General features: G+C 43.5%; 1 protein-coding gene across 17 annotated transcripts in view; it reads left to right on the forward strand.

The window, feature by feature from the left end:
* The window catches only part of EPHB1 (EPH receptor B1), a 357,336-nt gene that overhangs the window by 74,007 nt on the left and 259,484 nt on the right, over positions 1–23,845 (forward strand). Inside the window, exon 2 of one of the 17 annotated variants that reach the window (XM_081007273.1) lies at positions 11,698–11,790. The exons of the other annotated variants lie outside the window; for them this stretch is intronic. Within the exon in view, the coding sequence (XP_080863399.1) occupies positions 11,757–11,790 (34 nt within the window). The 5' untranslated portion in view covers positions 11,698–11,756. The remainder of the gene's footprint in view (positions 1–11,697; positions 11,791–23,845) is intronic. 17 annotated transcript variants of the gene reach the window in all.

Below are 23,845 nucleotides of genomic sequence, written 5' to 3' on the forward strand. Positions count from 1 at the left end.
GTATGCATTTCCATGTGCTTTTTTCCTAATACACAGTTTTGCACACAATATATGCACATCTGCAGTAATGCATTTATATGTTTTTGATAAAGTACAGCTAAGAAATATTTCAAATGAATAAATAAAGCAGTGTGGCCATAAGTCGAGTCATTGGTGGTAGAATAGAAATCTGCAGCATCTGGAGGGCACCAGGTTGATGAAAGCTAAAATAAGATATGCCCCATAAATTCTCATACTTTAACAGAAATCAACAATAGATTTCCTTTTTTTCTCTGTGGTTCATGAAGCCTAGAGTCCTATTCATTAGATTAAGCTAGTAAAGAGCATGTCACCCAGACAGGCCATTTTGGAAAAGTTGGTTTGAGAAGAGACCCTTCCCCAGCTTAACCACTGCTCCTACCTTGGAGCATGAAAGGACAAGGGTAGCTTGGAAGTGCAATGGCAATGCTAACAACCAACAAGGGAAGACTTAGCTTTTGTCATGGGCTGAGCAAATTCCCACTGCTCAGCCCCACTCCTTTGCTCCAGAGGACAACACCAAGGAAGACCAAGGAATGCCACTTGAATAATCCTGTTTTCATAGGAACTTTTCTGTTCCTGATACCAGACTTAGATATCATTTTCATTGCAAGAAAATTCTGCAAGTTGCTTTGAGAGCCTTTCAGGGTTATAAAGAGGCATATAAGTATTCCAAATAAGTAAATATATTTGGGTTCCTGTATCTGGATTTTAGGAACGATAACCCTCTATTTTTGGCCCATATGTTATCTCTCTGTGCCAACTTTGAGAAGAGAATTAATTTTTTGGCCATGCAGAGTATTGACTGATACCTATAGCAGCCAAACGCTGAATTGGCCTAGGACAATTACCCATTTTGCCAATTCCTGAAGACAAGAGAGTTTGTGTTAGCAGAGAAGACTTTTGGCAAAGCTGGGGATTGTTCTTCCTTGTCCTCTCCTAGCCACCGGTTAGAGCTTTATATTACGGACAAGAGCGTTGATCATATCAGAGAACTCAAATAAATTTCAAGGTAGTTAAACTCTAGAAAATGGATAGAATCATGGTTTATATGGCATGGTAACAATGAGTTACTTTCTATATTTATGGTGTAATATTCACAATATCTTTATTTCCTTCAAGTGCTGTCATAGGCAAATATAGTGTTGTCATGTAGCAATAAAATGTTCTGCTTTTTTTAAAAAAAGGGGGAAAGAAAAATGGAATAGTATTTTAAAGCTAGCCTGTTCCTGTGTTTATTGGAGTAACTCAGATGACAGTGGATTTATCACAGTAGAAACTGGCCAGTGAGATTGTTGACTGCTTTCACAAATTACATTGAAACCAGTGTTTAATTTCCTGTGTTTGTTAATTTGAATAATGCAAGTATTTCATTGGGGGATCACAGAGATCTGTTCTGTGCTGATTCTGACTGGCTGCAGTTATCCAGAGGTTTCAGGCCAAGGTCTTTCTCAGCCCTCCCTGGTGAAGCCAAAGACTGAATCTGGGACCTCCTGCATGAGAAACTTATCTACCACTGAGCTATAGCCCTTTCTTAGGGTAGCTCAGACCAGGAGCCATCTACTCTACCACTCTGGGTATAATTGCTTAACATGGAAATGTATATGGGAGGGAGTTGTTGGCCTCTGTCTGTCTCGGGAGACAGTGGAGGAGGGTACCTTTGTGGGGTGAAGTCAGACTGTTGCAAGTTTCAGCGCCTGCTGCGGCTGTAGAGACCGATATGGGAGAGACATGTTTTGTTGCAGGTGATGCAGATGAAGGCATCTGGTTGTGCTGCTGCAGATGCACCATGGTGTTTCTTCTCTCTGCGCTCCTTCTGAGTGATGAACCTTTTCCAGTCTGAGGACCATAGTCTCTTGTGGGCAACTTTCCAGGTAGCCCATGCTAGTGGTGGGCATGACCAGAGGCAAAAGTGTGTATGCCCCAATTAAAAACTGGCTGGAGAAACAGATGTGGCTCTTACCTTTGTAGATGACGTCCCATCCATACAAACGTCATGAAGTTTCAAGGCACATCCCCCAACTCTCCTTCCAAACAAGAGGCATTGTCACAGTTCAATGGCACATGCTAGCCAGGTGAAATCACCAACAGAGGGTACAGACAAAGACCAGTGAAGGGTGTGGCCTCCAGGAGCTACTTACTCAAGGGCTAAGTAGAAAAGCCTGGAAAGTAGCATTTAGCCCCCATATTGGAGGTTCTCCATCCCTGGCGTAAGGCTACCACTGGAAATGGTGTCCATCTGTAACTTGGGTTGTGACATTGAACGTTGAGTATGGAGCAGTGGGTGGGGAAATGTATGGTGTCATGATGTCACAACATGGTATTTTACAACACAGTGGGGGGGTTTACAGGATTGCTATTTATGGAATCCTTTACCTTATACCAGGCATGTCCAAACTTGGCCCTCCAGATGTTTTGGGACTACAGTTCCCACCATCCCTGACCACTGGTCCTGTTAGCTAGAGATGATGGGAGTTGTAGTCCCAAAACATCTGGAGGGCTAAGTTTGGCCATGCCTGCCTTATATAGTTCCACTCTTTGTCTCCAGGGGTGGACAGCTCTCAAGAATGAAGGTGATGGCTGTCCCTTATGGTTAGTTTAGTACCCTGGCTTCATTCCCTGAAGATGGGAAGCTACACTGATTCAATCTTCCAGTTTCTATGTCTCATTAGCAACAAACAGTAGTAACTTAGAGAGTAATAAATAGTGCTGAAATTCTGTTAAGCAAATTTGGGTGATATTTGCATACTTCACAGATGACCGGTGATGACCAGTTTTGGGGGTGGGAATCTTACCTGCGAATTGTAATCAGATTACAGTTTTTAATCCATAGTACTGCGTGTGGTTTACTTGTATCTGTGTGAAGAACTCCAAGTCTTCCAAATGATTCTGTATTTTCTCCTTTCCCTGCTTATTATACTGTACATGGAATTACCACCTGGAACAACAGCACCATTCTAGCTTCTCCCTTGTGTCAGGGCCTTCCTTAAAACCTCCCTTAATCCTCCTCCCCTCCCCACCTTGCTACCTTCCTTTCCTTGCTGTTTCCCATATGTCAAATAATTAGATGGTAAACTTCTTGGGTCAGAGTCTGTCTTCTTGTTACTCTGTAAATGGCCAAGCCCATTGATGATGCAATCAATCAGTCTTTAATTTATATACCACTTAATGCTCAAATGGGTTTCTAAGTGGTTTAAAAGTCTAAAAACCAATTACAGAGCCAATAAAATGCCAGCAAAGGAGATGCAGTGAAAAAGTGTGGTAGAAAATGACAAGATCCAAGACATGGGTAAGAAAAATAAATGTGCCACCTAGTTTACCGCACTAGCTTGTCTAAAAATAAGCAGAGTCTTCCATTTATAAGGCAGAAAAACGTTGACTACACAATTTTGCTCCTCCAAACCATCTCTAATTTGCTATAGACTGTAGAGACGGGCATGTCCAGAGGTCCATTAACAGTGGTAATTGGGCTTGTAGATTGCAATAGAACAAGAAGCTTTATGTCTAATGGAGTTCTTCTTGGTGTAGTGCAGGAAAGCTGCATGTAGAAGGAAAGGTTGCTCTTCAGTGAAATCTGAACCAACCAACAACTGCAAACTAAATAATGAACAGCCACGTTATTAAGTAAAATGTCAGAATTTCTTCCAGACTTCCCACTAACTTCCTTGAGGGGGATTCCACATAATTTGCCTTTGGCATCATCTAGGTACAGATGGATGATGACTGCTGGTGGTTTTAGCTGGTCCAAGGCTTTTAGCAGTTGGCTTTATCGGAAGCCTCTTCGAGAATAGGTTGGAGGATGGAGAACAAACCCACTGCTACCCATCCCCCAAAGTCTACTGCTAGCAATTTCCATTACCATCCATGGAGGAGAGTGCTATCAAGAGCTACAAGCCATGATGGCTATGCTCTGCCTCCATATTTGGAGACAGCAATGCTTCTGAATACCAGTTGCTGAAAACTGCAGAAGGAGAGAGTGCTCTTGTGCTCAAGTCCTGCTTGGAGGTTTCCTGCAGGCATCTGGTTGGCCCTGATGCTAGACTAGATGGGCCATGGGTCTGATCCAGCAGGGTTCTTGTGTTCTTACATTTGGTATAAGGGAGCTGCTACTGGAACAGGGAGGCTACAAAGCCTCCATACGCATGCAGTAGATCTTGTTCAGCCCTTTGGGTTCTGGCTGAGTAAATAAAAAAGGGCCTAGGCCAGCCTTCCCTAGCCCTCAAGACTAACACTCCTGTTAAGCATCAAAAACATCTGGAGGGCATCCGACTGGGGAAGGTTGGTGTAGGCAGAATGATTGCAGTCTGGCCATCTCATGGATTGCACCTGATCTACCTTCATTATGCTTTCAGATAAGAAACTGCACTGAATAATCGCTTCACAAACAACCTTGTTGTCTTTTGAAGGTTATTCTTGTAAAGTGTTTTGTTAGGGCTTAACAGCAGTTTAAATTATTTTGTTCAAACAAACAAACAAGCACAGCGTCTCAGATGCCTGTGACTTTCAACCTGAGGGCCAACAATATAAGAACACCATACTTTGGGGGGCCATGGGATGTTTCATCTAGCATTCCAGGAGTTGATAGTGTTCAGAAACGCCGTGATTCTGCAGTTGGTTATTTACACTTAAGGCTCATTCCTCTTAGTGTACTTTGAGCCATTTCACACATTGCACATTTCAGTGTGTATTGCAGGAGAAATGCGTATTGGGCGGGGGGGGAAGTAAGATGTGCATGCGACAGTCATTAGGAATCTGAGGTTGTCCCTGCCTTCCTGTGGGATATGCACACAGTGGCAAAACTGTGAAATGCCACTGTGCAATGCTTGAAGCTACCCTTAAGGACAAGTGACTGGATGCAGGAGGATTCAGCCTCAGGCAGTTTTGCATCTGCATCCACACAGGAAACTATTCTCACAAATAAAAGAACTACCTTGGCTTCCATCCCAGTGTGCAGATGGTCCGCTCCATGCTTGCTCCTTTGGAGTCTTTTCCTAGCATAGGCTTGCACAGGCGTCTAGGCTGGAGGCAGGGGTGTGCTTTGCAGGGAAAGGTGCCAAACATCATGTCCTGCCAGCTTTTTCTTACCAGTTCCCAGAAGATTATGGACAGGAAAGGTTGATAAGAAGCCAAAGCCATAAAGCCATGCATGTAAAACAAAGAGGGTTGACTGTGTGTGTGTGTGTGTGTGAGAGAGAGAGAGAGAGGGGATGTACATTGCATGTTGCAGCAGACAAATTCCTCATATGAGGTGCACAACAGAGTTGCTTCTTCAAATCATTATGTGCAGGACTTTGCGACGTGTTTGGGCTGTACAGATAGTCCTCTTTTTCATCTTTCCATGTTGCACTAGATTTCCAGTATAAAGTCCACATGGACACTACTGTGCCAGATCCTAGTTGCTGGGAATCTCAGGTGGCAATTGCGCTGTTGTGCTCCTGTCACTTAAGGAAGTTCATGGAAAGATAGCCACCCTACCAGCTCTCACTTTGTTCAGAAGGGCACCCTAACCCACCAGGGAGACCTTTCGGGCAGTGGGGGGGGGGGGAGGGCAGCAGGCAGGAGGGGAGAAGAAACATTCCCTCCTTTAGACAAGTGATTACCGTAAGTGCTACAATATTGTCTTTTGTTAAACTTTCAAATAGCTGTTCTGTTTTTATAATGTAGTGTGTTTTGCTATAGCTTCAGCTTGAGGTTTATAGCAGAAACATAATGATAGCCCAAGAGCAGAAATTGTGCAAACAAAAGACAGAAACAGTCAGTAAAAATCGATACTTCTCAGGGTTGCGCTTTGGCACGGGGAGCTCTGATTTCCAAGATGACGTAATACACAAAAACATTTGGATTCATGGAATAAGGCCATTAGCACTGTACTGGGGACCATGAACCTTCTGTCATAGGGTGAATCTCAGTTGCTTTTGTTTGTTCATTGTGGAGTGATTTGCAGGCGCCTGAAAACTATCTTGCAATCAAATAGTAGAAATCTGCTTAATCTGGGTGATACTGATAGCTGTCAACGATTGCGTTGCCATCCCAATGGATTTAGGAAGTACCAACTGTTGCTAATTTCTCTAAGAACAGACTCTTTACGGCATCTGCATCATTATTTTGATTAACCCTTCTCTTGAATGTGAATCTGAGGCCACCAAACATTTCATAAGCTACTTACATCTTTATTCTATCTGGCTTCATTAATTGTCTTGAATCTGGCTACTATAAAGTTTGCAGAACTAATAGCCAAATAGAGCTTCTGTGCAAACTTCTGGTTTTGTTACATACATACCATGAGAATCTGCCTCATACTGAAAGCAGCCCTAGGTTAGTAGGTGTTATTGTACACTCCCCCTCTCTCAAAGCTTTCCTCTTGTACACACATTATTTTGTGGTTTTGTGGTTGTCTTCTATGCAATATCTATCTGTGATCTTGGAGTCTGGGGAAGATAGTGGATTATAGCCATTGAAAAGACTCGTTGGTGAGGCAGTAATAGGATTTAGCCACAACAGATGTTAACCGCAAGCCATGCAAAGGCGTCACAGAAGTTGCTGGCCTTTTCTTCCTGGCAATGGTTGTGACAAGCTCTTCCTTCAACATAAGAGATGACTAGGGCTGAACTGTGTCAAGGGCACACTTGCTATTTTCCTCACCTCAAGAGAAGTAGTAGCCCGTACAGACTACATTTTTGGAGAGTCTCAAAATCAGCGATAATAAATTCTAGTCCATGGTTCTAGGCCATGTTCTCATACCTAGGTTCACTCTTTCTGCAGTGCTGCAATGAATACCCACTTTATTGGACATATATACAGTATGGGACCAAGAGCTTTCTTGTACCAAAGATATTCTCCCTATATGTGGGCTGAATATAATGCTGCTGCCTATGGATGAGGAATATGGTTGATGTCACAAGGACTAGCTGGTTTGAACACCTTTTACTGAACATGAATGCATATTATAATTGTGTGTTAAGTATCCAGGGATGGTCCACAGCATTCTAAAGTTTCAATGTACAGCAGTGTTCCAAAGCAGGGCTCCTTTTAAAAGCTTCCTTAGCAGTGGTATCTCTTGCTGTGACTTCAAATACACTTTTATTTCCCCTTCATTGTCAATATACTTTGTTTAGTCTACAAGCATTTACAGTTCTTGGCAGATGCATTATTTACTCAATAAACCGGCTGTCCTATAAATACATACCTAAAGACTACTCAAATTGACAGTAAAATCTATAGGAAGTGAAGCTGCAGAACACAGTCCCAAGAGCCTTGGGCCATATTTCCTTTTTAAAAGGATCAAATAAATAATGAACTCACTGCTCTAAAAGGTACCTTGTATCACTTTGTTGACACCCATAAAAGAGAAACACCATCCGTATAAATGAATTTATAGAAACACTCTCTCAGCCTTCTAATTTCCTGTTAGAAGAATCCACCCCCATTCTCACAGATAATACTGGAGTGTTTTCACCTGCTCATTTCAACCCCTATAGAAAATCTGGCGGCAATGTCTCCCTGTAGCTGCTGTTCAGGCTTTAGGATTATGCCTAAGTATAATTTCTCTGGGCCTGGTGCAAACTTGTAACATTGGCCCTTTTACTCATCTTGAAAGGTGAACCCAGTACCAATTTTTATGGCCCAGCCCAAACAAGCCTTGTCTGTTCTGAATATTTGGTCCTTTAGCTCCTTTGTTTAAGCTTTTGTCTGCTTGCTTCATGATTATAAACATAGCAGTATGACAAGAAACAAACACATGATTGATATTATACACTGACCCGGGGATCTAGTGTCAGTTTTTCTAAGAACTCTGGAGCTCACAGATGTAATTCACAAGCTTTCTGGGGCTTGGAAATCTCAGCAGCACTGGCTCCTCCTGTTCCTGGGATCTGTGTTCCTGATTTTGTGGCATTTGTCCCTCATGTCTTCTGCCACACCCTATGGGCTTCTTCTGGAATTCCCTGTAAGAATCAAGGAATTCTGGGGGTTGTTATTCTTTAGGGAGCATGGCACATAGGGGAGCACATTTATCCCAGTGCCCTAGACTTACCTGTACAAGCACACTCTTAGGAACAAAGGAAGCTGCCTTATACTATTGGTTCATCTAGTTGAGCATTGCCTGCACTGAATGGCAGTGGTTCTCCAGATAGGAGACATTTCCTGTCTGTGGTATTTCCCCTTCCTTCCTTCCTTCCTTCCTTCCTTCCTTCCTTCCTTCCTAGCACCTTACTATTCTAGCCTTATTCAGATATTATCCAGGCATAGAGCTAACGTTTGGAGAAGGAGGCAGCAGGATGCGTTGCTGGCACTGCCCCTGGAAATCCATGTGTTGACACAGATGTCTGCATGGTGTGCTTTTGCTCTGCAAACATCTATACTAACATCCTGCTGGATAGCTTAGTTGGTTAGAGCATGGTTCTGATAATGCCAAGCTTGCAGGTTCAATTCCCGTACCAAGACCAGGGCCGCATAGGGGCAGGGGCAGCAGTATGGCCTCATTGCCCTCTTCTTCATGCACATGGAGAGCACATGGAAAGAACTCCAGCATGTTGCCTTCCTGTCCTAACATTGTTCTGAATGACTTCAACAAACCCCACAACATAGAAACAAGTTTGCGTAAACATCCTCAAGCATGATCTCTAGTTCTGCCACAGTTTCTCCCTATATGGTAATGGATCCACAGCCTAATTCTTTCCCTCTCATCCAGGGTCACCAGGCCCAAGTAAACTGCCCTCCTTCCCACCTCCCTCACCCGTGGTGAAACTTGCAATCCTTTGAATCCTGGAAATTCACAGGAGCTGATGGTCTGACACTTGTGAGGGGTGTGTGTGTGTGTGTGTGTGCACAGTGAGGTTAATGTAAAGGTGAATGTTGAAATTTAAACCAGGCTTTAATTTAAGCCTGTTAACTTGAATGTGCTTTATTTCACTGATGACAATGTGTGAATTATGTTGCAAGAATATAGCTCATATGTTGCACACACACACACAATTCGCTGCAAGTCAGACCATATTTAAATAGTAGAGAAGAGCCTAATCATAACCCAAATCATATGCTGTAATTACATGTTCAAAAGATCAACATAATAAAAGGCTGCAATAAATAGAACTGCTTAAATTGTTGCGATGCTTTCCTATTGGTCCTCGGTCTACATCCTGTATCCCTCCCCAGGGCACGCAAATGCCTCTGCTTGCTGCAGCAGGGATATTTTGGTAAATAATGGCAGATACAGGAGACCAGCCATGTAGATGAAATTTTATGAACCCAGAGGTGTGTTTGTGGTGATGCAATTGCTCGAATGCTCCACTCCTTCATAGGTGCATCTGGTTTGCCACTGGCTCTGTGGTCTCGCTGGCAGTAGGTGTGGCATCGGAAGGTAGGGTATGCCCTTTGCCTCTGTCCCTGTTGAAATGATGCACGGTTGGCTTGGAAGAAGCAAGAGAAACATGGGGATGGTAATGAGTAATGGCTAGCAGCTGCAGCAGATGGTGCCTGTTTCTGGCTGCTCATTAGGAGCTGTTGAGCAATAGGAGTGGAGGGTGCTGACTCTCTATGGCAGACATCCCCAACCTGCGGCCCTCCAGATTTTGGCCTACAACTCCCATGATCCCTAGCTAACAGGACCAGTGGTCAGGGATGATGGGAATTGTAGTCCAGAACATCTGGAGGGCCGAAGGTTGGGGATGCCTGCTCTATGGCAAGCCTGAATGCAGCTATCACCTCTTCTCTCGGTTGTGCACTCAATATCTGAATGTGGGAGAACATGTTACTGTCAGCACAATGCTCCCCTGTCCTTTTGGCACTGCAACACCACCTGAAGTTCCTGCTTGTTCCACTGCATGCCTCCTTGCTCTTAGCCTGTAAGGAAGAATATGTCAGAGGTGGTTATGTGGCTAGCTGTACCAAGAGTTGGAGTAAAGTGCTTGGCTATCCTTTTGAATCGATGGTGTGGGTACTTTGGAAGGTTGTGTCCAACAGGGTCCTACCCTTTTCAAATATCAGTTGCTGATAAGCATGGGAGGGGAGAATACTCCTGTGGTCATGTTCTGCTCACTTGTTTCCCGCAGACATCTGGTTGGCCATCTATTAAATTTAATGGGCTTACTCCCAGGTAGGGGGGGTTAGGTTTCCAGCCTTAGTCAGTGCTCTCTGTCTTAGGGTCACGATTAGTCTCTGTTAAGTAAAAAGAGTAAATTACAAGAGGGGGGCAGGGGACGAGGAGATAATCTGTTGTTTGAAGATGCTGCCACCTATCTTCTTCCTCAGAAGTGAAGTGGTGGAGATGAATGATGCTTCTTGGAGGCATGAAATCCCCCCCCCCCCCAATCCGTCTTCATTTCTTGTCTGTGTGGCATACTTTTGTTCTTGCCTCCCCAGCTTCTGGACTGGAGTTAAAGTTTCTGATAGATGCTCACATTTGGTGTCCTGGAATAGTAGCTGAACAACAAAACACAAGTGCCCTTCCTGCATTTGCTATTCTCTTTGGTTGTGCAAAGTCCTTCCATTGGACAAAGCACTCTTTCACTAAAGCAAGGGTCAGCAAACTTTTTCAGCCTTGGGCTGGTCCACTGTCCCTCAGACCTTGTGGGGGGCCGGACTGTATTTTGAAAAAATAATAATGAACGAATTCCTATGCCCCACAAATAACCCAGAGATGCATCTTAAATAAAAGGACACATTCTACTCATGTAAAAACACGCTGATTCCTGGACCGTCCGCAGGCTGGATTTAGAAGGCGATTGGGCCGGATCCGGCCCCCGGGCCTTAGTTTGCCTACCCATGCACTAAAGAGTGTTGTACACACCAGAGAGGGGGGGTCTTCCCCTGATGTGCATTACCTGATTTGTTTCCACCCACCCATGAAGCCCTATTCAAGGAAGCTGTCATTTGTGCAGGTGCAATGGCTGTCTCCAATGTACACACCTCAGCTGAACCATGCATTGCATTTTCAAATCATTTTTTTAGACGCAATTTATTAATTTTATAATCACAAAAAGGAAAAGAACATCATAATAAAAAAATTAAATCATACATCTTAACTGACTTCCCTCCACTCCCCCTCCTGGTTCCATTATTATATACTTACTCATGCACGTCCATAAAATATTATATTCTTAACTGTCTGATTTTAAAACCTTATTCATGTTGTAACAAGTGACCTTTAGAAGTTCAACTAATGTAAAAACCTATACACAAAGCTTGCAAAGCATGCATTAAACATTTTCCCATATATATTTTAAAAAACAATGTCCTTTTCTTTCTTGGGTTTCAAATTGTCTAATATGTCCTGCATGTTTCATGAATTTGTTTTTCTGATCTTCTTTGGCGGTAGCTTCTTCCTTCTGCAGGGATGGGCTTCTCTTGGCCTGGCATCCACTCTCAGATGCAGGAATAAAGTCTTTTGCACAATAAATCCATTAAGTCCTGTACCTTTCAAAATCACAGCTTCTGGGCTGTTAGTTTTTTTTTAAACAAAAATCATTTCCAACATTCTCTTCAAATCTTTATATGTTACCTCCCAGGCCTTCTTAATAACTTTGCAATGGCACCACATATGGTAGCCTCTCATACATGCATTTTAAAATCAGATGGAAGCTGGTTTGAGGGAAAATGTATCAAGCAGGAGTATTTCTCAAGAAACTACAGGATACATACGCATTGTGGTTAACGTCATGTGTGCTCTCCCTCAAACACCAGGGATGGGACTCAACTGGATCTGGAGTAAATGGTAATGTGCACACACCACTGGACTCTACATGGCTCCTATTTTGCTATCATCGCCATATGCTGGTAAGGAGACAGGCCTTAAGGCCCAGCGGAGATGATCAGACACTTTAACTCAACTAGTTAGCCCTATGAGCCTCCCTACCCTTACCACATCCAAGCTCTTCCTTCTCCCGCTCATGATTGCATTATTACGCTACCATAACTTGAATTTATGCCAGGCTAGTGGATTTATTTGCAGTCGTCCCTTCACGCAGTTGGTGTAAGTTGGAGATAGGACCCCACCATAAATCAGAGGTGAGTGCTGGAATTGGGTAACGTGAGCCTGATGCCTTAATCTCTTGTTTTGCCTAAAAAATCCCCCTTGCTGTGTCGCAGCGGCTACACTCTCCAGCAGTTTAAAAACAAATCCAGAAGCAGCTTTACAACTGCTTCTCAATAAAACTAGAGAACCGAAAGAAATATCTTTGCATCTCTAATGAAACTTGGGGAAGGCTCCCCCTTCCTATTTGAAGTTTTTATTACGGGAAGGTTATGCCATATGTTGTTTTTTTTAAAAAAGGAAAACATTAGATAGAATTACCAAGATCTGTTTTAGATAAATCACCCCTTTCCCTTGTTATTCTTATGGTGTTGATAAAGTACTGAGTTTCTTTGCTGATAAAACAGTGGTATGGTGGAGAAAAAGGAATCAGTTGCATGCTGGTCTTCTAGTTTTAGGGAGAGATCTTTGTTTGGCTCAGTGGCTCAGTTTGCATGCCATGTGAAACCATTTTTAAAAACATGGTTTGTGGAACAAGCCATGCTTAAGCAAAAGGATGTTCTGCAGTTGATCGAAGTAACTATGGTTCTACCCTATTTTGTTCTAGCCCTCAGCTGCCTCTCCGCCCAACATCCCTTAAGAGTTGGTGGCACCCAAGTTCTGGCATTGCGGCACTGTGTCACCATTTTCCTTTGCATTGGCTGGCTGCAAGAGTGAGGGTGTAGAAATCTTCTAGGTGACCTTTGGCACCTGTCATCAAGCACCCACTCTGTTCCACCAAGAAAGAAATGCCCCTACTTCTTTGCAGCCGGAGAAGTCTTTGAACCCTTTTCTTCCACTCCTGTGTTCTACAACTGCACTTTTTATTTTTCTTTCTCCCATAAATTGTACCATGAATTTATGCTTTGAGATTACTGAGCATCAACTATGTTGGAGCCACTCACATCTCCTACCCCTCCACTGCCATGGAATTGGATAGACTGCTTTTCCTAATGCACGCCTAAGTTGTTTCATCTGTTAGATGTAATTAATATCAGGAACACAACCTCATATTGAATCCCCCTCCCCATCTTAACTCAATTCTCAACTCTGCTAGTTGTTTCGTATTTTATTTCTTTGCCTTGCTGTCAAAGAGTAAAATTGCAGCTCTTGTTACCATTTCCTACTTGGAGAAAGTGCCTTTGTTTTGAAATAGGACTTCACCCTCCCCACCCTGTCCGTGACTTTACTCCACAACTCATACAAGCACCTTTTAATTTTTCTGTTTCTCTGTCTTAAAACGCAACCCTTTTTCAGCTGCAGAACTTAGTCTGGTAAAATCCCAGCTGCTTCCATCTGTGCAACCCTACAGTGGTATGAACATCCACCTGCTTGAACCTCTGACCCTAACAGCACAAATATAACACACTCAGAAGGTCTTTTTGCAATAACTTCACTTCACAATCACATAAGACAGATGCAGCAGATGCTGCATCAAATATAAGCAGAAGAGGCAGTGCTTGTGTGTTTTTCAGTTATCAGTGATGTCAGCTTTGGGGAAAAATGCCAGCAAGAGGAGTTGAGCATTGAGAGAGGCTTCTTTTTCTAGTTGCTCTTGCCTAATGGCTCTGTTGCTTGGTGCATAATTTCACTGGGGTGACTAAACAAATCACACTTAAATATTAGTTAAGGAAGTCCCCATGTCTGCCTGTAATGCTAAGACAGCAACGACTGATGACTTATTTTTGCAAACCATAGTTGACAATCTATAGTCGAGACATCAGATGTAAAGCTAAGCCATGGCTTCTGAACAAAGGTCTGTTTAAAGCATGGTTTAATGTGGCATGCGAACCAAGACAATAAATGTAGAAGGATGGTGATAAAAAATAAAAATGTACCTGGTGCAGTTTTCTGGAAGCTACATTTTAAAGGTAGCATTTTATAAATGATTGTAGAAGGCATATGTAAGGCTGTTAGTATAGTACACCCTTACCTTGTCCTATTGCTGCCATATGATAAAATGATAATTCTCTTAGTGGCATCTAATTTCACCTGTTGAAATTAGATCTTCTTACAAAAGATAATCTTGCAGGCATTAGTCAGCCTCTGACAAATTTGCTAGTTGGTTTTACATTGGATGTGAGATGATGATACACAGTTTATTGATGCAGATAGAACTCTGCTGTGGCTCAGTTGTGCATTAGCCATACATTAGTTGCATATTGATACACAACAGAGCCTTGGTCACTGCACCACAGTCAAATGCAAACATTGGTGCAGTTGCGGTTTGTGCCTGAGTCTTCATACTGCCCAATTCAATGTTGGTATTGGATTTTGAGAAATATGTAGCATTGAGCAATACAGTTTATAACCTTTCTGCTTCTTACCTTAGAGTACAGATGGTGCTTAAGTTATAGTCCTGTCCTCCTTTTAAGCAGGTTTGTTTTCAGGTTTGAAAGGGGCCCTTTGCAAGGTCCCAGTTGCCCTGTTCGGTTCCCACAACGCTCTTAAGCAACATGACATTGGGGCATTATGGGAAATTTAAAATGGCTGGCAGTTACCTGACCCATCCACTCAGTGTGGAGAGACCAGGGTACCCAAGGATGTCAAGTGCTGATGCCAGGGTGGGTTTGAAAGACTAGCATGTGTAGAAATAGGGGAAAGGATATGTATTTGTGTGTGAGAGAGCGTTATGTGACTCTTTGCAGGTTAGAAAGATGGTAACAATCACAATATTTTATTAGAGAAGCGCTGGTCTGCTGTCTCAATTTGAACTCAGACTGGATTTGATATTGGAAGAATAGACCGGCATTTCCCCAATAAAATACTGTTTTTAACCCTTTACTCTCCTCTCCATGTACTTATCAACATTTGTATCCCTTTTCCTATTGGGATGCTGCAGATGTATCTTCCTGCTGCTTTGCTCCTGCTTTGGATGCTGTTAGTTTTCTTTGTTCACAGCCTCATCCCTGCTCTTCGCTCTCCACCCCCCTCAATTAATCCCCTGTTCTGCAGGTTCTTATTTGTGCTCAGCAATCATGGAATGCCAGGGAGAGAGCATGCAGAGCTCATGTTTCATTACCCAGGCGTCAGGGAGAATTCCTTCACTTTGAACCGCTGCAGCCTCTTTCTTGCTCTCTTCTTTGTTCCTTTCAGACACAGGGAATGCCAACATTCTCCCTCCCTCCCCGCCAGATTTTCGTTCTTTGTTTTTTCGCTTACTCTCAGTTTCACTTTCTCTGCACAATGCCACATTTCTTCCTTTATTTGTTCAAGTAATCTGAGAAACAAAGCCAGAGAGCAAAGCAGCCTCCCTCTGTACACACAAAACCCAAAGAATCATATAACATTGGTGGCGATTGTGCAAGGCGGACAAAAAGATCTTAGAATCATAGAATTGGAAGGGACTCCAAGGATCATCTAGTCCCCTGCAATGCAAGAATATGTAGCTGTCCCATACAGGGACTGAACCTGCAACCTTGGCATTATCGGCACCACGCTCTAACCAACTGAGCTGTAGTCCACCCCGCTTTGCTCCTATGTTCTTATGCTGGCAGCTTCCATGCAGTCATAATCTGCAACAATACAATCCAGATTTTAGGGTGCCACTAACAGGAAGCGGGACGCGGGTGGCGCTGTGGGTTAAACCACTGAGCCTAGGGCTTGCCGATCAGAAGGTCGGCGGTTCGAATCCCCGCGACGGGGTGAGCTCCCGTTGCTCGGTCCCTGCTCCTGCCAACCTAGCAGTTCGAAAGCACGTCAAAGTGCAATTAGATAAATAGGTACTGCTCCGGCGGGAAGGTAAACGGCATTTCCGTGCGCTGCTCTGGTTCGCCAGAAGGGGCTTAGTCATGTTGCCCACAGGACCTGGAAGCTGTACGGCGGCTCCCTCGGCCAATAAAGTGAGATGAGTGCCGCAACCCCAGAGTCGGGTGCGACTGGACCTAATGGTCAGGGGTCCCTTTACCTTTAACAGGAAGCAGGAAGAGGTATGGAGCAGTAGTTCTTGATGACAATCTCTGCAATAGCTGGTCTCTTTGACTTGGAGGAAAAACGCCTTTCCAATTCCAAATACAGGAATCAGTCAGACCTTGAGCATGAGCAAAACCCATCTGCTGAGATAGCCAGGGGAATTGTATTGGGAACAACTCCACGTGACCCGTGCTCTGACTCTAGTTGTGGCAATGCAATGTTTGGGAAGGTATCCAAATTTGCCAGGCTGCTGACACCTGCTGATTCCTTCTGTTCATGACTCTTCTGCATATTGGAAGCTGTCTGAGACTGAGTCAGGCCGTTGGTCCATCTAGCTCAGTACTATCAACACTGACACTCAGCAGCTATCTAGGGTTTCAGGCAGTGGATGTTCCCAGCCCAGCCAGGAGATGCCAAGGATTGAACCGGGCACCTTCTCCATGGAAAACAGATGTTTCACCACTGAATTACTTCCCCTATTGCAAGCTTATGTGGGAGTTAAGTCCCACTGAACATGCTGAGATTCCTGGTGGTTAAAACATGCATACGGTTGAAATGCACATGGAACTACTGGTATAAACTGGGCAGAGGTAAAACAGGCAAGCTGTGCTAATAGCATCCTTTATTGCACACCACTCTTTTCTTTAAAACGAACCATATTAAATTGATATAGTTGTCCATCAATACATGCAAGTGATCCTTTCCCATGAGATTTGGTGATGAGTTGCATACTAAGGTCATTTTTTTTTTTAAAATAAATTTTTATTAATTTTCCAAACACAAAATAAAAAAAAAACAAACAATACACAATACACAGACATACAAACATATAAACATGTATAATTTCATAACCATTTTTTCATAGACCTTACTTTCCGGACTTCCCCATACCTCCCCTTTTCTGCATCCTTGTTTTATATTTCTTCAGCAACTCCTCAGTCAACGAGTTGCATACTAAGGTCATTGGGCAAGAATAACTTCCACGTAGAAAGGAAATTCCGCATAGAATTGTAGAGTTGGAAGGGACCCCAGCGGCTTGAACCCATGACCTTGGGATTAAGAGTCTCATGCTCTACCAAACTGAGCTATTCAGAAGACATTTCCCTAGAATCCAGGGAGTTTTGAGATTTAGATACTGGAAACTGGTATGAATTTAACTTCTCTCACAGTGTTTTGATCTGGTGCAGTCAAGTCCAATTTGTGTAGTCCAAATGAGAGCAACAATATTGTCATACTGGGTGGAATTGGCAGGCCATTTTCTGCATGTGATACCAGATCAGAACGGTGTCTGATCAAGAGGATAGGAAAGCAGGTATGGTGCCCACAGCCAGTATGATTTGGTAATGGGGTATGGAAACTCTGGGCCACAATCTGAAGCCAGGTTGCTGGACTCTTGCCAAGCCATGCTCCTTCTCCCTGATGACACCACTAATCCTCCTTACTGTAACAATAGCTGACCAGACTGGCAAACCAGTCTGACCAATAGCCGATTAGACTGCTTTGCCAGTCCCCTTGGGGTTAGAGTGTCAAGCTAGGGACTCCTCCACACTGCCAGTATTTTGTGGCAGTGATGCAATTGCCTACCAGACCTTTACGTTTGCACATTTAACGTGGAATAAAGTGTCCTGTCACCTGAGGGGTATCATATCCTCTTTTTCAAAACGAGCAAGTCCCAGACTTCTTGCAAGTTTGGAAAGTGACAGAGAAATGCATGGAAAAGTATGGTCCAAATGAATGAATAATGGAAAGTTGTGTGACCACCTGACAAGCAAATCAGGATGAATGCTGTCTGCCATATAGCCACCCTAAAGGTAAAGATACCCCTGACCGTAAGGTCCAGTCATGGATGACGCTGGGGTTGTGGAGCTCATCTTGCTTTACTGCCCAAGGGAACTGGTGTTTGTCCGCATGCAGCTTCTGGGTCATGTGGCCAGCATGACTAAGCCGCTTCTGGCGAACCGGAGCAGCGCACGGAAACACCATTTACCTTCCCACCGGAGCAGTACCTATTTATCTACTTGCACTTTGACGTGCTTTCGAACTGCTAGGTGGGAAGGAGCTGGGACCAAACAATGGGAGCTCACCCTGTCTCGGGGATTCGAACCACTGACCTTCTGATTGGCAAGCCCTAGGCTCTGTGGTTTAGACCACAGCGCCACTCTGCAACATATCAGAATGAATGTTCAACTGCATCAGCTTTGTACAAGCAAATCAGGATGACTGCTCAGTAAATAGGTTGCATGAAATAGCCCTTGGGCCAGAGACAGGTGAGTTTAAATCCCTGTGAAATTTGTTGGGTGACTCTTGCAGCTCAGTCTACCCAGCAGGGGTAGTTGTGAGGATAAAATGGGAAGGGGGGTGGAGTAGAATGCCACCTTGAGCTCTTTGGAAGAAGAGCAGGATTAAAATGTGCTAAGTTAATAAATGTGTGTTAAATATGTATGCTTGGATTATACAGTATGTTTAAGGAGATCTTGGAAAAGTAGAAGTGTGGAAGAAGCTTCCATGGGGTCTGGTGTCCCTTTTGTTGCTGCTGAGTCCGGCTGCATCTTGCAGAGCAGACAGTACCAAGTGCTATACAGTGGTACCTCGGGTTAAGTACTTAATTTGTTCCGGAGGTCCGTTCTCAACCTGAAACTGTTCTTAACCTGAAGCACCACTTTAGCTAATGGGGCCTCCTGCTGCTGCCGCGCTGCTGCTGCACGATTTCTGTTCTCATCCTGAAGCAAAGTACTTAACCCGAGGTACTATTTCTGGGTTAGCGGAGTCTGTAACCTGAAGCGTATGTAACCTGAAGCGTATGTAACCCGAGGTACCACTGTACTTTGATGTCCTCATGTTACCAAGACAGTTTTTTTTGTTTTTTTTTACTTCTCCTGCTTCTTTCCTCATTTGCACCCCCTCTCTCACTCCATATGGTACAGAGAAAGGAAAGATGTTTGGAACACTTGCCAGCTTGCGGTGGTTGATAAAGTGAAAACTGTGCAGATAACAGGAGTAAGGGGGCCTCCTTGCATCTTGATGAAACCGCACGGCTCTTTTGCTTCCATTGTTTGTTTTGTTGCAGCATTTCCATTTCTCATTCCATTTCAAAGCTTTTTCTCCTATTTATTTTAACACATGCATATTGTTCATACTGGGTATGCAGACAGGAGGAAGGAGGGAAGTCTTAACTCCTGTTTTGGGCCGAAACCTCACTAAGGAAACAATAGCTGATTAATTGTATGCATTTTAGTTGATTGATGAATTAATTAAATTAGCAAAAACTGCATTTGAATTTAAAAAGTTGCTATGAAGCAAGAGACTCTCTCTTTTTGTGTTTAGGTAATGCACAATAATATCATGGCGGGCATAATCTTGGAACTGGCATTCCCATCTCTGTATGAGAGAGAAAGAGGAATGTCTGTGTTGTCACACACACACACACACACACACACACTCATATTCCATATTAATCAGGGCATATGTTTAGTTGAGAAACAGTCATTTTAATTCACCAGTCTAACTGACTAATCAGTTAAACACTGCAGCCCAATTCATCTATCAATTACCTATTCCTGCAAGGCAATTCTTTGCATGCTTATTTGAAAGCAAGTCCCACTGAGGTCAGTGCAATGCTCTTCTTTCTCGGGCGTGAGTTCCACTGAACTGAGTGGACCAGCTTCTGAGTAAACATGCATAGGATTGCATTGTTAAAAGCTTTTGCCACTTCCCAAGACTCATGTGTTAAATAAGCACTGAAGCGGCCAGTGTGGTTTAACTTAGTGATTATTAAATGTTTGCATTCTTAAACTCCTCTCTCCTTTCCCCCCCCATTGTCATTGCTATAGTGATTTAGGAGATTATCATCTTTAGCGTAGAATCTCTATAATAGAAAAGGTTCATGTGTTTTGGCAACTGTTCAGAATCCCTTCCCTTCTTATTCAAAGTACTTTAGCTCTTAGCGGTTGCAGTTTCCTTGTCCATGCTGTTAACTCATCAACAATGATCTTCACCACTTTAGCCATAATAAATGGGCAAAAGCCACCTAAGGGCAAAGGCCACTTCATGTGATGTTTGCCCATGACATGCAGCACCTAATATGGCTGTACATCTATGATATGTGTGTGTTTGTCACACTGCACTTACATTTAAATTGTAATCATTTATGTATTTGCGTCTATACATACAAATTAGCATATGCAAACCTGCATCCTCGTTTCATCTTCATTTTTGGTGATGCGTAAGTGACCACCCTTTGTGTCCTTTCGGAAGCTCCCTGCGGGCTGTGCATCTGTAACCGCTGCATATTTTGAAACACGTGTTTGCAGGTAGAACATGTATTGTTAACATTTGTGAGATAGATACGTACTAAAAGGTTTTCTTGCTGGAAGTGTTTGAAGCACGGCAGCATTCAGACAGGATTTCTGTGGAGTAAGTGATTGTGGTCCTACGTATCAAAAAATCTGGAAAGCTTTAGGGGCCCTGCACTCGGACAACATCAAAAGGCAGATGTTTCCCCGGGGCTAGGTTTTGGGAGGAGCCGTCATTGCGTTAGTAAAGGTCGGAGAGGGAACTGATCAGATAGGCTTTGTTGGCTGGAGTCTTAAGAAGTTATCTGGCTGGAGATGAAAATTTAACGAGGGCATTAGAATGTTTCTGCTGACAATAAATCCCTGAAACACCCGGCGTACTTTGTGCTTATATTGATCTTAAATATTGCACCTACAGTAAATGCTTCATGCTCTATTAACACCAGCGCTAGAGAGTCTTTTTGATCATTGTATTTACAAGTTTCAAGGGTCATATGGTACTGCTGATGAAATCGCCAAATGCTGCTGCCCTGTCCTGAGAGGGAAACCAGCTGTGCACTGCTTTGCACAGGGAGAGTTTGAGAACTATACCCAGGGAAGTGGTTGTTTTACATGCTGCCTACCGGCAGGCTGGGACATGCAGCGTTTGAGATATAGGGCCTCCTGTAAATCCTGATAATCTTCATTTTTAGTTGCTAGCACTTATTTTGGGACTGTGGCTATAATAGAGAGGAGGAGTTAGAGGAGGAAGGGAAGAACCCAGATAAGTATATAATGCAGCTTTTTTTTAAAAAAGAAGAAGCCTAAAGACAATTGCTGGCCTGCAAAAGTAGCTAAAGATAGAGAAGTGTGAAGAGGGTGCCTGGGAGGAAGAAAGGAAGCGTAGAGAAGATTATCGAGGCAAGATCTATAACTGGACCAGGGTTCATACTATGCCACTGTCATGATGGTAGCATGAGTAGAACTGAGATGGGAAACCTGTGGACATGCAGATGTCCTGGAGGGCAACTCCTATAATTTCTGGACATGCTAGCTGGGCCTGATGGAGCCCAACCACATCTGATGGACCAAAGGTTCCCCATCCCTAGAGAAAGGATGTGTGTGTGTGTGTGTGTGATATTTTGTGCCTGCCAGCTTGGTATAGCTGTTTGCCATGCCTCACCCTCAGTCTGAGGAGCCTTTCCAGAAGGAACTGAGTGGCGACTTTGTGGTCTAGTTATAAAAAAGGGGAGTGGTGGCTGACACAATGCCATCAGCCATGGGACTCCTGGTGTGTGAAAGCTGTTGTGCTGCCTTTAGCACAATGCCCTTTTAATGGCGACATCTGCCAGGTGAGAGACTTTCTCCACCTTTCTCCTTCTTGGGTTCTTCTCCCTGAGGACTGCTAGGAGGGCAGTTGCCATAAGAATAAGGGTACCTTTTCTTGGCCCAGGAGAGGGAACCCTGATGAGAGAAGGGTCTCTTACTATCGGGAGAGGGTGAGCTGTCTGAAGTTCCTTGTGGATTTCATGCAGTTTGCTTTGGGGCTAGATTTGGAATCCCTGTGTGTGTGTGCAGGGTGGGTTTTCTCAGGACGAAGTAGGGGCTGTTGTTTGACATCTTTACTGGGCTTGGGTATAGCAATATAGTATGCATGGTTGGAGACTAGTGCTAAGGAGACTTCAGTTTCCTTAATCCTATATTTTCCTCTATTGCTGCTAGTGTGATTTGAGCAAGCTATCTAATTGTTAGGTTGCTAAATATAACTGCTGAATGACTTCCTTAATGTAGGTTTAATCTTAATATTATTGGTAATGAATAATTTGTTAAGTGACTTATTGGTACATTTCATGCTCATTTAAACTTTTCATACGTCTTCTCTGAATTGCAATTGTTGTAGTATAGTTTTTATTTGTTATGGCTACTGTTCTCAAATTGCCTGTTCTGTGAACAGCTTTGAGAACACAGTATATAAACAAACAGATTATGACTATTATGGGTCTCCATGAATCCTAATTGATGCTACCCTGTGATTTGCATTCTATTCTTATGTAGATATTCTGGCTTCTGCGTCAGGTTATATAATCTTTATAGACACAGCCGCAGGAGGCAGTGATTGCCACTAATCTAGATGGCTTTAAACAAAGATTAGACGAATTCTTGGAGTAGAGGGCTATTGAAGACTGCTAGCCATGATGGCTATGCTCTGTCTGCACTGTTGGAGGCAGTTGTTGGCATCCGTCTGTCTTGGAAGACATTGGAGGAGTGCACCTTTGGAAGAGAAGTCACACCATTGGAAAGTTACAGTGCCTGCTGTGGCTGTAGAGATGGACATGGGAGAGACATGTTTTGTTGCAGCTGGAGCAGATGAAGGTGTCTGGTTGTGCTATTGCAAGATGTGCCATGGCAGCTCTCCTCTGTGTGCTCTTCCCAGTGGTCATTTCTCCTCTAGTCACTGGTATGGATGTATACCAGGTACTGTGGTCATCTGTAAAGGATTCCCAAATGGCAGGGTTGATGATGACAGCCTTCAAATTACATTTGGTGTGCTGAGGGCCTGGGGCCTGAAGCCAGTTCGCTGTAGAGTACATCCTTGGGGATCCTGTCATTTTGCAGTCTGTGTACATGACCAAGCCAGCATAGTTGTTGACAAGACAGGAGTGCAATGTGGGCTTGGAAGAGCACATCCTTGTTTAAGACTCTTAAACTGCCATGTGATGCCCAAAATCTTCTTGGCATAGTGCATGTGGAAGGTATTGAGGCATTGCTACTGGCGGGTGTTAGTTGCCCATGACTCAATTCCACAAAGCAGTGTGCTCAACACACAAGCCTAGTAGACCTTCATCTTAGTCCTGGATGTTAGCATCACATTCTCCCTTCCCTTTTGGAGAGGTGAGCCATTTCCATGGCTGCATTCCCCCACCACACCCACTATTAACTGATTTTGGGAGAAGAAAGAAATGTCAGGAGATCCAGTCATCATGTTCTCCCACATAATGTGTAGTTTGACCCTGACTGATAAGAGGAGCTATATGGAACATACCACAGCATATGCACAGATGACTTTTGCAATAAAAAGTTGTGATTCAGAGTCTAGGGGCGAACATGTTTCAGGCTTTGATCTGTTGGAGTTACAAGAGCAGCCCTTCTGCTGCCTCCCTCGTAAATTTTTGCTCATATTTCACAACAGCAGTTTGAGCTTTCGAAAGGGGAATGATAACTACCAGTTGGCTCGTAAGCTCTTAAAAGTCATAGAGTGTGCTAATGTACCACAAGAATAAACTTCTCTGTGCAGAAGAGCCAGCTAAACAATTTTGCACCAAATAAATGAGATACAAAACCTTTTGTTAGAGTGGCCCGTTGTAGGTAATGACATTACTTTTTCATTTCTGTATTGTAGCCAACATTGCTCAAAGTTGACAATAAATAGAAATATCACCCAACTTTCATAAATGGTGTAGCTGGGTACCTGTGTATTTGTGGCAAACACCATTGTTACATACAGTTTAAGGAAGCCAACCTTGGATACAAATTAGCATGTTTGGGATGAAATCAATTTGCTTTGTAATAAGAATATTGTAGGATCAACACTAGAGCTGTAAGGAGGGAGCAATTTCTGTCGTGTTCAGTGTTTGTC

This window comes from Podarcis pityusensis (genome assembly GCF_964106645.2).
Source record: "Podarcis pityusensis genome assembly, chromosome: 5".
In the NCBI taxonomy this organism is placed as follows: domain Eukaryota; kingdom Metazoa; phylum Chordata; class Lepidosauria; order Squamata; family Lacertidae; genus Podarcis; species Podarcis pityusensis.